The 16,703-nt window shown below is 33.0% G+C and overlaps 1 protein-coding gene across 1 annotated transcript in view; it reads right to left on the bottom strand.

Moving 5' to 3' along the window:
* LOC149067581 (endoplasmic reticulum transmembrane helix translocase) overlaps positions 1–16,703 on the bottom strand; it is a 121,279-nt gene that overhangs the window by 57,484 nt on the left and 47,092 nt on the right. Inside the window, exons 9-13 of the mRNA XM_089252424.1 lie at positions 15,054–15,191; positions 9,564–9,684; positions 4,515–4,672; positions 973–1,148; positions 476–586 (exon numbers count right to left, since the gene is read on the bottom strand). Coding sequence (XP_089108550.1) covers positions 476–586; positions 973–1,148; positions 4,515–4,672; positions 9,564–9,684; positions 15,054–15,191 — 704 coding nt within the window. The remainder of the gene's footprint in view (positions 1–475; positions 587–972; positions 1,149–4,514; positions 4,673–9,563; positions 9,685–15,053; positions 15,192–16,703) is intronic.

The raw sequence follows: 16,703 nt of genomic DNA, 5'->3' as shown, positions 1-16,703 counted from the left end.
CACCCCTGCATATGAATCCGCCTGTCATCTCTGAACAGCAGAGATGAAATTGAATTTGTGTTTGACGTCACTGAAAATGTTCACTGCAGAAATCTATTAACATGCAAAAATTTTGATGAAAGAAAAAAGGCTTCAGACTGAATAGCATATGGCATCATGTGTTGTATAAGATCAAAGAAAGAGAAACAGTCAAAGCATTCTAACCATATAAGATTCTTTGTATTAGTTAATATACAACTATCCGCTGATAGCTGCTACACCTGCCAAAAATTTTTATCTGAGAACTAAAATACTACTCCAACACAGCTCAGAACTTTCCTTTCATCATGATGCTGTTTGTGAAAACATTCATCCTTTATCATTTCTTAGACATTGTATTAAAAGAGTTCAAGAGAGACCAAAGTTAATAAGGAAATAAAAAAAACAGTTCTTTATTTAGGTAAAGATATCAAAGCCTAAAGAGAAAATGCCTAACCTGAACATGTGTGAGCGTACCTAACTCTCTTCTGCCCAGAGCTAAAACACGAGCACCTCTTCTTGACATTTCCATGTACACATCATCATAATTTTCAGGAATACTTTTAAACTAAAAATAAACAAATACTGTAAGGAAACAGAGTATAATTGAATACATTACAGAGGTGAATTTTTTTTTGGAAGGAATATTCATTTTTGAATCATGTCAGTCAATTCTACTTTGTATCAATAGCCAAGAGGCATCATCTCTCTGCTTCATAAGGAAAGTTGATGTGGTCAAATTATTTGAATTAAATATATATAATCACTCATATTTTATAGCGCAGTTTCACTCATACATTTTAACAAATAATTTTTTATAACAACGAACATAATGGAACATAAAAATGAAGACAACGATAAACTTCATAATTTCACCCTCTTTTTTTATCTAAGCTTTATATATGTATAGGCTGAGTTAGTTTAAGTTGGAAAAAATTGATTTAGATTCAATACCATTGTCCTCAGAACTTCTGGTGCACCTTTCACTGACGCTATATACATTGTTTCTGAAGAGCCAAACACATTGAACCCAGCAATCACTGACATTCTTTTTAAAGCGCTTGAAAAATGGAAACGTTGGAAGATTTTCATTCCTGGCATTTTTCCTTTCTTTGGAACAACTGCATCACCTATCAAAACATCAAATGTATTAAAATTATAGATTAAAGTTGAAAAATTTTAAATAAAATTGAAATATCAATTTTAAGATACTGGCTAACACATAGTATAAACACTTTAAAAAAAAATGATGAAAAATAAAACACATTTTTATACTCTGGACTTAACTCTTGCCCAACTTTTCAGAATTTCTAATGACGTAACTTTGAAGAATATAACAACAGGTAACAAAGAATTATTTAGAATAAACTAAAAACACTTCAAGAGAACTATACCTGTGTTTCATTGAATTACAGCACACAAACTACAAACAATAAAGGTCTTTCCCTATTTTCAACCATTTAGTACGAGATACTACAAATACAAAGCCTACAACAGACAAAATGCCGGATTGAAGAAAAAAGAAATGTGAGGTCTAAAAAAAACCCAGATTTACGTAGTTTCTGAGACCACATATTCTGAAGGCACAGAAAAAATCCTATAAGGTCACACCTATTTCATTGAAATATCTGGATTTAATGGCGAGCTACAGGAACTGAAAGATTGACAAAGTTTTTAATCTCCAATTCTGCAAACACTCTTCTAGCTACAATCAGTAAAATTTGCCAAAAACTTATCTATTCCACCAGCTTCTGAAAGAGCTTACAATAAACCATAACAGTATTTGGACCAGGAGAAATTTTGTCTTTTCTTTGCAATATGTCACTGAAATCAGCATTTGTCAAATTACATATTTGATAAAAATTTGGAATGGCGGTTACAGATTTTGGCAACAATTTGATATTGCACAAAAATTCCTATGGAGTGACACTACCTCTATCTACAGAGGTACAGGTATTTAATGGTGGGCTACAAGCGTTGAGAGATTGTGAAGTGAAAAATTGAATTATTGACAAAACCTACTAAAATTACTTCAACTAACACAGATTGAGAACTTCAACTAATTGTGTTCGTCAAAGTAATTATAGTAGGTTTTAGCAACAATTTGATTGTGATAAAAGAGATACAAATACAACACCACAACAAGCAAAATGCCCAACAAGGTGGCTGAGAAAAAGATGCCCATAACAAATATGGATGTCATATATTTCAAAAAATACAGCAAGCCAATTAAAAATGCAATTACACATAATATATATACACGATGAAATATACAATGCCCTTAAAGAAAAAATTTATGGTTGTCTTATCTAAGTATGGATAGCTTCTCTATGTACCCCAACATGTTTATTGTATTTCTTTTTAAACGTGTCAATTGTGTTAGAATTGGGGTAAGCTATTCTATTTATTAACAACCCTATTAGAGAAAAATCCCGAGACACCATAACCTCGCATTGTCCCTTCCTAATTAATTAATACTGGTTTCCCCTTGTAAAAGAAGCTGATTGACGGTGTACTAATAATTCATGGTCCATACTATCCAGGACTGTTTTTCTTGGGGAAAAACATACTTTGCTCTTAATAAATTTGGCTGGCGCCTAAATTTCTTTTTTTCGATTTGTCCGGCCCTGGTAAATAGCCCAACTTTTATCAAGATACACATTATGACACCAGCAAAGGTGCCATTTTTGCCAATAATAGGATGACACGACACCTGGCTGGTCGTCAGTTCACCTGACAGATGAATACTACTATAACCCTTGCAACTTTTGGCTTTCGGAATACCCCAAAATGTTATGGTGCAGTATCAAAATGCAATGATCAGCTTGCAAACTTTGGTGAATTGAAAGCGCATTCACATCATTACTATGGCATACGCCTACTCTGATCTGTTGTTGAACAAGCACTTTTTTCTTCCACCTCACAGCCAGAACACAGTGAGAACAACATATTTAAAATATCTTGAGCAAGTTGTCGTTGTTTGTTTAAATGTCTTCATTTTTGTGATGTTTCCATGAATTACGAAATCATGGCATGCTAATTGCATTATCATTTTGCTTTGACTGACTATCATCCATTCTGTGAACAAATTTCTCATGTGCTGGATGAGTGCAGCGTCGTCTATTTTACATTTTTAGGAATTTTTTCCCTTCATGAATTACGAAATCATGGCATGCTAATTGCATTATCATTTTGCTTTGACTGACTATCATCCATTCTGTGAACAAATTTCTCATGTGCTGGATGAGTGCAGCGTCGTCTATTTTACATTTTTAGGAATTTTTTCCCCTTCATCATACAAAATTCCATTGCTTCAGAAACATTCATGTAAATTTTCAAGTTATCTTGACCAGTGGTTTTTAATTTACAGTGTTTTGAAATCAGAACTTTAGTTATAATCATAACTAAATTACCTGCATATCATAAATTATTGCTAATTAATCTGCATTAATTATGCTTCATTAAACACATTGTATTTACCTAGTTTTGATCATAGTTTTTCCAAAATAACATCCTAATTAAGCGTATTGAAAGTAACTGGAGAAAACATTTGTTATAGGATTAATAATTACATTGAGAGAGAGAATCCTCAAATACAAAATATTTCCTGAAGCTATAATATAACTTAATTGCAAAAGCTGGTTTTTATAAAAATGTAAGAAATATTTATAGATTAATTAATATGGGAATTGTGTTAATTACATTAATAAACACTTTAATTATTAGAAGTAGGAATGATTTTTGAGGAATTTATTGTTTTTAATGTAAATGCTATTAATAACAAAAAAAAACAGTTTAAGCCAAAAAAAATCTGGTTTAAATAAAAAAAACCCGGTTTTTTGGTTTTTTAAACCAGCCCTGGTTTCAACACAACCCATACTTGTTCTAAAGTTCTGGTGACAAAAGATAAAGTGCTTAAATTGCCTGTACAACAGAGCCTGAGTGTCACTCAGTTTCTTCAAGCTTAGCCATATGTGTTCTAGTCAAAAGTAAGGGCAATCTTGTCTCAGAATAAATTGTCAGTCAAAATGGATACCAGTGTGACTAAGCCGACGAGAAAGCACAAGTTTGCCTCTTTCCTCAAAATAGAAATGAAGTCAACTTGGTGACCACTTCTAATACACAGAGAAAATGCATGCTTATCTTTAACCCAGCTTTGAAGCTGATGAAACTCAGCGAGAATGGTATTCGAAAGACTGTTGGTGCACTTACTGGTCATAGCACTTTTGAAAAGGCATCTTAGCGTTATAGGAATTAGTAGTGATCCCAATCAGTAAAAACTATATAAGAAGGAACTGCTATGTGCTAACTAATATATAATAAATAATAATAAAAATATATAAGGAAAGAAACAAATTTAGTTAAGGTTTTTAATAAATAAGCACAATAAATGACTGATTCTATTAATTTTATCAAGCAGAATATACTGCATTTATGTTATTGATTTTTGCTGGGCGGGGCTTGATTCAGAACTACAGAGACTTAAAAAAACAAACCTTTTGTTAGATTCCACTGAATGGCAGATAAAGTTGCTTTTTCAAGAGGATCACCAACTAACCCATCATCAAGTTGAGCTAAGGAGTGGCAAGTTGCTAGAACTTGAACAGTTTCACATGAGATATCGCCGAGCACAGAAGCAACTTTTGCCTTTCCTCTAGAATAAAATATTTTCAAAAATACATAAAATTTGTATATTTGAAAATTTAAGTATGTAAAGAAACCAAATTTGATTACAAATTATAGTATAGCCCTGTTATACAGCAAGCACTATGGAATTGGATATATCGTGGTCATTACTCTATTAATTTATTGAATTAGAAATCCACTTTAATACTGTATGGTTTAGGTTACAACATGAGAAAAAACTTGACTTCCAAATATTTTGGCTACTTCTATGATACACATCTCAAATATAGTCTATGTAAACTTCTAAAAAAAACTTATTAAAATTACTCTGTGCATAACCAGTCTTTCTTTTACCAACAAGGTAAAGGACTTATTGACTATTATATATTTTCGCGGTAAGCAGGTACAAAAATTTTTTGGCGTCCTTTCCGAAATTCCGGGCATACTGAAGCAAAATTAGCTATTTGGCGCAGAAAAATACGAAAATACACTGTTGGAGCAGGATGGCGCAAGATGTTAATTTTGGCGCAGTGTGGCGCAGAGTTCCCACCCCTGGAAACAGTATTTTTTTGGAAACAGCCCCATAATTTTTAACAGAAAAAGAGACTCAGCGGCTTTCCCTGATAAATTTCCCATGAACCTTGTAAGCACTAACGTGGCGACTTTTTTCCGCGCCAAGGAATCGCCGTTTTGCGGTAGTCAATTCAAGATGGCTGACAAAGGGCACAGTGAATAAATGCCAGGGGTTTCGCCACTGGACTTATCCCGTTGCTGAGATCTCTTCCAGCCCAGCTTTCGTGGCAGAGTCTGGAACAAAGTGAGTGCACCTAACAGTCTGAGTGTGTAGACTTTTTAACAGGGAGATCGGCTCGCATTTGCGCCTTGAAATTGGGAACCACAGAAAACCAACTTCAGCCGACAACCACTGTGGCGCCGGTGGGGTTCGAACCCGGATCCTTGCGATGCGAGTCCATCACTATGACCACTCGACCACCACAGCAGCTGACAAAGGGCACATAAAAAATTACAAAAATATATATAATTTATATGAATCAACCTAACATGCGGCAATATGCGAAAATCGATAGAAATATATCGGGAAAATTAGGATAAAATGAACACAAAAATCGAATCAATGACATAAGGGGTTTATAAATGAGGTTGATGGATGAGTTATAAATGAGTTTATGGATGCTGCTGTCAGGGTTACCTATTTTAGCGCGAAAAAGAGTCGCCACGTTAGCGCTGACTCCTCCCCTAATTTTCAACGAACAAAAACAAAGAATTCGCCTCCACCCGATTTACCATGGCCGTAATCTGACCACGTGTTTCGTGCTGAAATGAAAAATGATCTTCAGTGGCCAACTGCTGCACATGTAACCATACTTTCTAGGATGAAAATTAATTTGTTTTGTTGTGTTTTATCACCCTTTGAAGTTTGTCACATTAGTTTAAAAATTGCTTGTGTGTGTGTGTGTATATATATATATATATATGTTATTATTCAATAATCTGTGGGAGAACATGCGAAAATATATTTTATTTCAGAAGACTCAAAACAATAGATACAAAATCAAAATGTAAAAATAAATTCTCAAAAATCTACTTTGCAGTGAAACTGATGAATTCAATTTGAATCCTGGACTAAATGTGAGTATAAAACTTGTAATATGGCTGCCTGTATAGAAACAATATTTGGACATCAACCAAGCAAAAAAACTTTCAATTAATATTGAGAAAAGAAAAAATATATCCATTATTAATGAGAGAAACAATTACAGGTAGGTTCTCACTGTTAAAGGAGTATGTGTTATGGTATGAGGGATGCTTCCTTCGCTAATGATGTTGGTTCTCTTAGATATAAAAAGATTTATCACATAACCATTTATTGTAATTTTCTAAATGACACATGGCATTACACTGGCATGCGCAAAGCGTGGTTTGGGGTTCTAATGCCCCACCCCCCCAGCCAAGATTATAGTGTTATTTTGAAGGAATTCCCCTCCCTTGAGAAAAACCTGTGTATGCCTATGTGCCATTATCAATATTTCAGCATGACAATGACTGCAGATCTAACCCAATGTTAAACATAACTGGAAAAGCAACAAAATAAGACTATTATGGGTGGCCAGGTCATGGCCTTGAATTGAATTCTGTCAAGCATTTATGAAACAAGCTCGATAAGCAAGTCAGCAATAAATGAGCAAATTCAGTTTTTTCAATTGTTTGCAAAAAGAATGAGAAAAATACCCATCAGCCATAGGTCAATTTCATGGAGCACATGCCAAAAAAAAAAAAAAAAAAAAGTATTGGCTTATTCTACTATGTTATAGCATCCATTACGTCATGACTGATTTGGTTATTTATAGGCTGTTAATTTTTTATTTTGTTTGCAACAAGACTTCTGCCCCTACATAAAAATTAATTTTTTTCTGATTTTAAAACTCAGATGCACAATTTTCAAGTTCTTTATACACAACATAATAGTTTGTAATCTATACCAATTTGGAAAAAGCATTTGGTCGTGTGGATTTTGAAATATTGCTAGCGAAACTCAAAAATTGGTATTGATGTTCCTCTGCTTAAATGGCTTCAAACCTATTTAACTAAGATATATTATGCATTAAATATAAATATAATTTTTTTTTCTAAAGTCTTAAGGCTTTTGTAATACTTCTTCTGGTGTGCTTTGTGCTTCAAGGATTTATTCACTGATGTCTGCTTTTTTGTTATTTATCAACGACCTGGGGCCCCTACCATCCCCCATCCTTATAAAAGGATATACGAAACAAACTGACATCTAGCGCTCACGATTACTATAGGTGTCCATTCTGGGAGTGGATGCACATTAGAGACAAATAGATGTTAGAGAATAGATATATTTAATTACAAATGGCTAGCACCAACTGTTGAGCAGTTGGTACGATGACAGTGCAGAATCGAAAACAACCGAAAGGTTCATGGTTCAAATCCCACACGTAACACTATTTTATTCAGTTTTCCCTTACATCTTCAATTTTTTGAATGATTATATTTATTTAATTTTTTATATTCCACTTGCACTCAAAGCTGTTATTGCACCATGATCCCACACACTCCCGGAGGTGTATGGGGTCATGATGTGCTTGCTGCGAGGGGGATGGCATATCAACCACTCGCCCCACACACATTATTACTTTTTGCATAATAAAATGCAAATATTTGAGATTTTGTGATTGTATTGTAATTATTTTAACTCAGAAATAAATTAAAAAATGAATTTTTCACCAACGCAACGCTATCGCAAGTGTAAAATACTGTAATTCAAATATCACACAGTCAGTGGTTCCCTCCACTTCTTCAACAAGCATCATTTTCCCTCCACATATTCGGAGGAAAACCCAAAGAATCATCTGAAGTAGTAAATAGAAGAGGGAAAAAGAGTTTGTGTGGGATTTGAACAATGAACCTTTTGGTTGCCTTCGATTGTGTCATCATACCAACTGCTCAACAGTTGCTGCTAGCCATTTGTAATTAAATATATCAATTCTCAAACATTTATTTGTCTCTAAAATGCACATGCGCTCTCAGAATGGACACCTACAGTAATCGTGAGAGCTAGATGTCAGTTTCTCTGACATCCTTTTATAAGCATGGGGGGGGGATGGTAGGGTCCCTGGCTGATATATATATATAGTTTGGATTATTGTTTACTTTTTGCTAATGATTTAAAGATATTTCGATATATCTTCCAATATCAATGATTCCCACCTTTTACAATTAAATTGTATCACTGGTGCTGTGTTAATAAGCTTTTTCTGAATAGTCCTAAATGTTTCATTGCACTGTAACATTCAGTAGACTGAAAAATCCTTCGATTTATAACTACATGGAATTTCTCTCTGCAGGAAAAATATTGCATCAGACTTAGGTATCATATACGAAAACAGCTTCTTTTTTAATTGTCATATCGATAATACCATCAATAGTGCTTATAAAAAGCTTGGTTTCATTAAAAGAATGACAAGAAATTTCACAGATTATAAACATTAAAAATCAAATTATGGCAGATCTATTCTTGAGTATGGCTGTGTGTTTAAAATCCTTACTATAAAATAATTAAAAAAATTAAAAAGCGCAAAATAAATGTTTGAAATATTTATTTCTCAAAAGACATGATTTTAATGAGCATTTTTTCCTCATCTATCACTCATTTTCCTTTGTGTGTGTGTTTCTACCCTTGAATCCAAAAGAAATTTTTTTTGATTTTTAAACTTTTTAAAGAAATTTTATTCAACAATATTGATTGCATTCAGTTATTAAGTGAACTCATCTTTCATATATCAGATTACAGCATCCGTAATCAACATCTATTTTGCATTCTTTTTTTTAATACAAATATTTAAAAAACCAGTCTATTCTTAAGTTATTTGAAATTTTCAATAGTATTAATTTAGATATTTCCGGATGAAATTAATTTTTTTTTAATGTGATCTTGTTTTATCTTATTTACCACTGCTTGTATGTTTTTATTATGTCAATTTCTCTTCTTTTTTTTTCAGTTTTATTTATTATTTTTGTATGTGTAGTTGTGTTATTTTTCTATTTTTGCAATTGGCTATGACTGTTTTAATGCACAATAAATAAATTATTATGAGTAGAGCCCAAATCGTATGCATATGCACATTTTGGCCTTTTTCACTATTTATGCATCTAAATGTATAAAATGGAAGAATTTACTGAATCTGTCCCCTAAAAACATTTGTGATCAAATCTACACTGGAGAAAGTGAGTTTAAATATTATGTTTACATGCCAAAAATTACAGAACAGCGTGACACCATAGCTCACTTGCTTAAAACTAGCAGGTGGTCATAATAAAGTGACCACTCTGTGTATTTAAACATAAATATCAAACTTTTGAAAAGAATGTATTCTTACTTCAAACCTGCAATTCCTTCCACAATTAAACTGTCACTGGTTAAGGTGCCGGTTTTGTCGAAGCAACATATCTCAACTTTTCCAGCAAATGGAATGCGAAATGGTTCAGTGCAATACACCTCTAAAAGAAGTTTAGTTCTTAAAAAATGTCCCAAACAAGACCATTGAAAAATGAACAATTTTTAAACTTATGTAATAAATATGAGGGTTGCTCAGAAAGTAAAGATACATAACGTATAGGCAGAAATGTAATGTTATATTGTGTACATTGATGACACCATCTTTTAGATTTTCCCTTGTAGTCAAGGGATGCACTTGGCATAGCAATGATAATCATTGCTATGCCAAGTCTGGCTCAAGTAGCAAGAGTTTGCAATGACACAGCATAGATTCAGAATTATGCTGATTGTGAAGTATGCTCTGTCATGTGTTTTCTCAAATGTGAGCACCCAGTAAATATACATAAAGAAATTATTTACATTCATGGGGGAAGTGAATCAAGAAAATTTACTTAAGTAATGAATTCTTTGGAGGTAGAACTGCTTTTCATAAATTCAAGCAATAATCATCAGCGATGGTTTTGTAAACCCATTTATCAAAGACAAAGAAATTAAAAATCTGTTTCAGTAAAAAAAAATACTTCTAAAACATTTCTTTTTTCTGGGACAGAGGAAGCATTTTTCTGATTGATATCATTCCTTTCTGTATCACAATTAATGGTGTTTCATATTGCTTAACCTGCAACAATTTTAATGGGCTTTTCAAAACAAGTGGAGAGTAATGGTGGCAAGTGATGTCCTCCTGCTGGGGCTAACAAAGGGAATGTCACAGGTGTGCTTCTCAAAAAGATTCAAATGAGAAGTTTCTACTGTCCAACATGCAGCTTGAACCTTGTCTGTCCAATGACTTAAATTTTTTTTTAAACTGCGATTCCAGTAGCAGGTTGCAAATTTCTAAGACAATGGGGACATACAGGGAGATAGACTTGAAAGTCTGGGGGGAGCAACCGGATAATGATTATGTCAATATAGTCAAACTCTGTTGTAATAACATCTTGCCTATAACGTCAATAATTAGAGGTCCAGACCGATTCGTAAGAGAATAATGTCAATGAACCTTGTTCATAATGTCGATGAAAAGCAACCACTTTGGATATAATGACAAACTTTTCATCACTTTTGTTTCTGTTTTAATGAGGGTTCCACAAGAAATTCCTACAATTAGTGCTGATCACATCTACAAAATCGGAATATTTATTATTCTGTTTATACCTAACCTTGAAAAAAAAAATCTGTGTGACAATCTTGCATGATAAAAGTGAAACTTCTAGGTTGTTTAACCCTTAGGTTGCAGGAATAGTGTGGGAAAAAAACATTTTTCCCACTCCACCCTAACCCAATTTCCTTTTCTTCCAAAGTATGTGCCTTGCCCATCATACTAAAGGGGTCATTCTGCAATTCCAGAGGCATCCCAGGTGGTAGGGAAAGGTAATAGGCTGTCTTTGTATGACCCAAAAAAAGCGTCCAAACCAATCTTTTCTTACACAGCCGAATCTCTATTGACATTTCTCCCTCCCACCACAATCCATCTGTTTCTTGGGCCTACATCACAATCAGTCATTCTACAGCACCAGTTTTAAGGAAAGCATTAAAGTAAAAGTAAGCATTCCACTTTGTGACTGATTTTCTTTCCCTAACAAAAAATTTCACTCTTATGTCACTAAAGAAGTTTCGCTTCAAAAAATATTTATTACATGTCTGACGCTCCAATTTGCTCATTCACATGACCAGTATACAAAACATCCCTGTATTTTGCCCTTTCTGACTATTTCCTTATAAAAATTCCCTGTTTTTTCAATGAAGCTTGCTTTAATTCCCAATCCTTACTAGAATCAGTAATGAAAAAATATTTTGTATAATTTATAAATTGTGATTAGACTATATTAAAATGATAAAAGAAAACTTGGCAAATATTTTTATAGACTTGCGGAAGCACTTTTTTTTCTCAGCCAAAGGGTTATTTTATAAACAGTATTTTGAAACTTTGTCAACATTTGTCAACATGTTTGGCAAGAACCAGCAATGTCCCATATTAATTTTATCCCAATTTCCCATATTTTTCTTGATCAAATTGGTCACCTTAACCCATTACCGCCGGTTGGTAAGAAAATTTGCCATTCTAAATTTTAAGTTTTTTTTCCTTTGAAAATAAATGGCGGAAGTGGTTCCATTCATTATTTTTTGTTTTTAAAAAAAAATCGAAGTCATCGTTAATGGGTTAATCAAAAAAATAAAAACTTCATGTAAAGTATTTGATTGCCTCAGATTATATTTTTGATCAAAAAACATCTAGGAAACGTCAACCTAGGTTGTACCAACACAATTTCGTGGCACCTTCTACGTTTGTTATAACCAGGTTTGACTGTATAAGCAAACATAATTATATGAGGTCACCAACACATTATGTATCGGCAATCAATGACAACGTCTATACGCCATAAATTCACCTCATTCCTACAAGATTGTAAATGCACCATTGGAACAGCCATTCAAATTGTAGATCATTGATTTAAAAAAAAACCGAATCAGTAAAACTCGACCTTGAATATCCAGTTTTGTCATCTACCTGCTATGTGGTTGACACCGTTGTAAAAATCATGGGTGTGTACTCAGAATCAGCTTTTAAAGGGACACAAGGATTTCTTCTACAGAAATTGTGGGTCACTAACACTCAAAAAAAAAATTTAATCAACAGATAAAATATTGAAAAAAAAAATCCTTTATTAATTTTCTACAAAAATGTTTAAAAATATTTTTATCCTCTTAGAGGAGGCACAGCCCCATATCCTCCTCAAATTTTTCCTTTGGTAAAAATCTATAACTGGAACCCACAATTGTGCAGTGGTAATTGGCAAATAAGATTTTTTAAGGTTTTCCAATTTAGAGTTGGCTATTTCTTTAAAAAAAACTCTGGTTGCCACGACAATCACACTGACCTACAACACACACATATGCATTAAATTTCAAATCCATACATTCTCAATTTGGTGGATAGATGGCACCACCTACTGAACCCAAAACCCTGGCACACAAACACAAGCATACTGTTAAGTTTCAGCAACACAAATCTGACATAGCTCCTAGATTCAAGTGTGATAGTATGTGGCAGTTAAATGGTGACAGATCAGAATGGTGGACCATCATCAAGGGAAAAGAAAATCATTCCACCAGGAAATTGCTCCACAAGAATTTATATGAATAGGGGAATCAGAAGATAAGTGTCAGAATCTCATTTGTTTTAAATTTAATCGGAAAATATTATTGGAAGAGCTAAGATTTTTATAACGAAATAGAAAATCAATTAGAAAGAAATTTCTAGGATTGGATTGGATTTTAAATTTATTGGCGCAAAGACCAATTTGGTCAAACTGCGCCAAAACAAGTGATTATAAAAAAGAAGATTGTCCTTTTGTCATGTCAAAAAATTAAAAAGCGCATGATAAAAAGCAACATTAAATGTAAAACAATGACATAGGGAATTTCTAGATTGATTTATTAATAAATATATAAATATTTGTGTGCCTAACTTTTAATTACAGTGGAACCTTACATTTTTAAAAAAAACCATCATAAAAAACGTGAGTGGGAAAACGCTTTAAACAGGAAATCTTAATGAGAATTACTTGAGACCATGAAAATAAGTCATACTAAGCGGGAAAACGTTCTAAATAGGAATGTTATAAGCAGAAACTGTATATTTGTTTTAGATTTATTACATATGTTAAATTGTTAGTGTTAATGGGCTTCTTTGCAAGATTTTTCTACTAGCAGACAATGAAAGCAAAATAACCTAGTTATAAGTTGGTAAATTAGTATTTTTTCAATGAACCTTTGTGTAGAACATGTTTTTAGAAATGAATTACTTATTTGATTCACAGAGATACCTCCTCCTGACCAGAACATGGCCCGCCACTCTCTCAATAAATAGATAAAGCAGATAAGATGTGGGACATGCTGGAAAAAATTCACAGAAATACCAGTGAATGATGGGGGACCATACTTTTTTTTGTGAGGGAACTACTTTCACTCAAAAAAGGACCCAGATTGTCTTTTTTTAGGGTTTTTTTTTAAAAAAACCTAATTTACCTGGTACCGGGAAAAAGGTAAATTAGAGACAGCAGCATCTCTGTATAAAAATTAAAATTAGTTAAAAATTTAGGAATGAAAATTTTGTTACATATAAAATATAAAACGTAACGATAAAGCTACCCATTGCTTCAAATACAGGATAATTACAACAGAACTATTGAATTTGAAGTGATTATATTTAAAAAATTATTACAAATATAAAAACGAACAATATCTCATAAGAAAGGTAAATACCTCATATTAACAGTAAATTTTTTATACCAGCCACTAAAATTGTTCAACACGTGCCTCCCTTTCATAGAATGATCTATGTCAATTTAGTAGTCAAATTCAGTTGAAGTATATCCCTGTTTGTTTACCAAAGTGATGGCAATATGGCCCCCAAAGCTCATTCAATGTTGCTAGAAATGATGACAAATAGACAGTATCTTCTACATATACCCCAAAGGGAAAACATCACAACTTTATAAGATTACGAAAACTGGAAGACCACCTAAAAACAGACAAGTCGTCATTACCATATTGACCAATCCAACTTTGTGGGATATTCTCATCAACGTAATAAACTTTTTTGTGCTAGCCCTTCCCTGTTAGAAGTGGCTATAATATTTTAATAGTGGAAACAACCATAACTTTAACGGAATGAAATAAGTAATACCCGAGAGACTGTTTTTTAGTTTAAAAAGACTATTTAAGCCGTCTCAATTGTTTAAGCAGTCTCATTTTTTTTTCTTCAATTTGTTTTTGAGACTGCAGCAAAAAATAAATTTTAGGGAAATTCTGTTCACTTTCTACACTATAGCATTTAGATTTCAGATGCCCCATATCTGGATATTATATGGATAAAAACATGAAAATTGCCCATTTCTGAATTTGTTCATATTGTTTATTTTTATATGTGTAATAATTAATAAAACACAATCACTCCAAACCTGATTTGTAATTAACTCATATTTTGGTTCAGAAACACCATACACAATATTTTAACATAAAGCACTACATAACACACACTTTAGTCATTTTTTTCTTCATAAGACACAAAGTTTATACAGCTTAGACACAAGATTTTATCGATAAGATTGACCAGCATGACTGCAATTACACGTATACCACAGAAATGAGATTTCAAAGGACAAATAATCATTATTTTGTAAACATTTTAATCTATATATATATGCTATCATTTTAAAATAAATTGATGATTCATTGATGATCCTTGATGATTTCATAAAATGATTATGTAAATCAAGTGCCCTGTACATATATAAGAAACCAGAGGTATGGTTTGTCTATTCCCCAGCTTTGTAATAATTTCAATCAACATAAATAACTAATTGCTTACGTAGCTTGGAAAGTGCTAATAACGATGTGTTCACTGCAAGTGATAATTCGATGGGAAGTTCTGGAGGAACGACTGAGGTAAGAATCAGAGTACACTCAAGAAAAAGCTTATACCTGTTGCGAGTTGGATCTTCTGTACCTACAATATGCAATGCAAAAAAATTAACAATTTATGCTTTAGTTTAAATGTTTTACTCAGTATAACTGATACTATATACAAGGTGCATAGCTACCATCATGCACAACATTTTTATTGGCAAGCTGTTGATCCTAGAGGCATACTTCCAGTTAGAAAAAGTGCCCGAATAATGCGTAGAACTCAGATGCATCATTCATGTTGCAAGGGGTTGTATAGTTATTGAAATGACAAAAAAACCTTTGTATATGGATATCCTGTGTTCAAAAACCTAATGAGAAAGTAGTTGCCCTGTCTCTCCTGATAGCAAAAAAACCAAGTTTACAAGTGAAATGTTCACTGCAATATTTCAATTTGAAAATGAAAAGTTGGGGGAAAATGGGATAGTATTAGAATTCTACACCCTATTTAGATAGGGGTCATTCAAGTATTATGTAAGCAGATTTTCAACCATTTTTGACCCCCCTCGCCCCCCCTTGTCAGCAAAAGTCAGAAAAAACACTGACCCCCCTCCCCCGTCAGCAAAATTTCGTCAGTAGCTTATAGTATTTCATATCTTCAAAAAGGGGTGGTTGATGACGTAAGCAACCTTCAAACCCCCTCCCCCCCTTGTCATCAAAAGTCAGCAAATTCGAAACCCCCCCCCCGATGCTGACATAATACTTGAATGACCTCATACTTTTACTAATTGGAAATATTCCTTTAGGATCAACAGTTTGCCAGTACAATGGAGTACATGTTGGTAGCTATGCACTCTGTATAAACTAATAAAAAAAGATGAACATAACAAACAAATACGTTCAAAATGCATTTTGCAATAACTTAACTGAAAATATGAAAAATATTTGCACTTATTAATGTATCTCAATCAAACCATTTTTTCTTTTAGTTTCTACTTCTTCAATTTATTATTTTATAAAGAACACAAGCTGAGTTGAAGAAAATTGTAAACTTATTGTAAATTAGAACATCTAAAAGGAAATTACTGATTTTTTACAGCTAATGAATGGATATTTTTCTGCATATAGTTCACAGATTTTGAATAAAACGATTTCTAAAAATTAATTTATAAAAAAATAATTTTTTAACAATTTACAAATGGTGTATGGATGCAAATGCAAAAAAATCGACATCTTTTCTACAAAAATGTGACCAAAAGCTTAGTCATCAAAATTTTAATATTGGTGAATCAAATTATTATATAGAAATTATTCACTGCAGCAGATTAACAAAATTTTTTCCTCAAAGTAGTGAAAGTTGCATCTGCAACTTCTAAGCAGGAAATGACTGACTGAGACTAAGAATGAAGACAAGAGAAATGTTCTAGCACTTCAGTGCCGAAAAAATGTTTAGCGATACAAATCTGTTATTTGCTAGCATTTCATAGTTTTTCCCTTCATTTTGCAATCACCCCAGGTCACCAAGATAAAGGATATATGGGCTCAATGAGTCAGTCATTTCCTACCCATGAGCTATGGTTATGGTTGGTTACAGCTGGGTGTGAATGCAATAATT

The sequence above is a fragment of the Pholcus phalangioides genome, unplaced genomic scaffold (genome assembly GCF_987345545.1).
Source record: "Pholcus phalangioides strain wild (caught in Gottingen) unplaced genomic scaffold, Ppha-v1.0 ptg000029l_1, whole genome shotgun sequence".
Classification (NCBI taxonomy): Eukaryota; Metazoa; Arthropoda; class Arachnida; order Araneae; family Pholcidae; genus Pholcus; species Pholcus phalangioides.
This window is presented reverse-complemented; position numbering and strand designations above follow the sequence as displayed.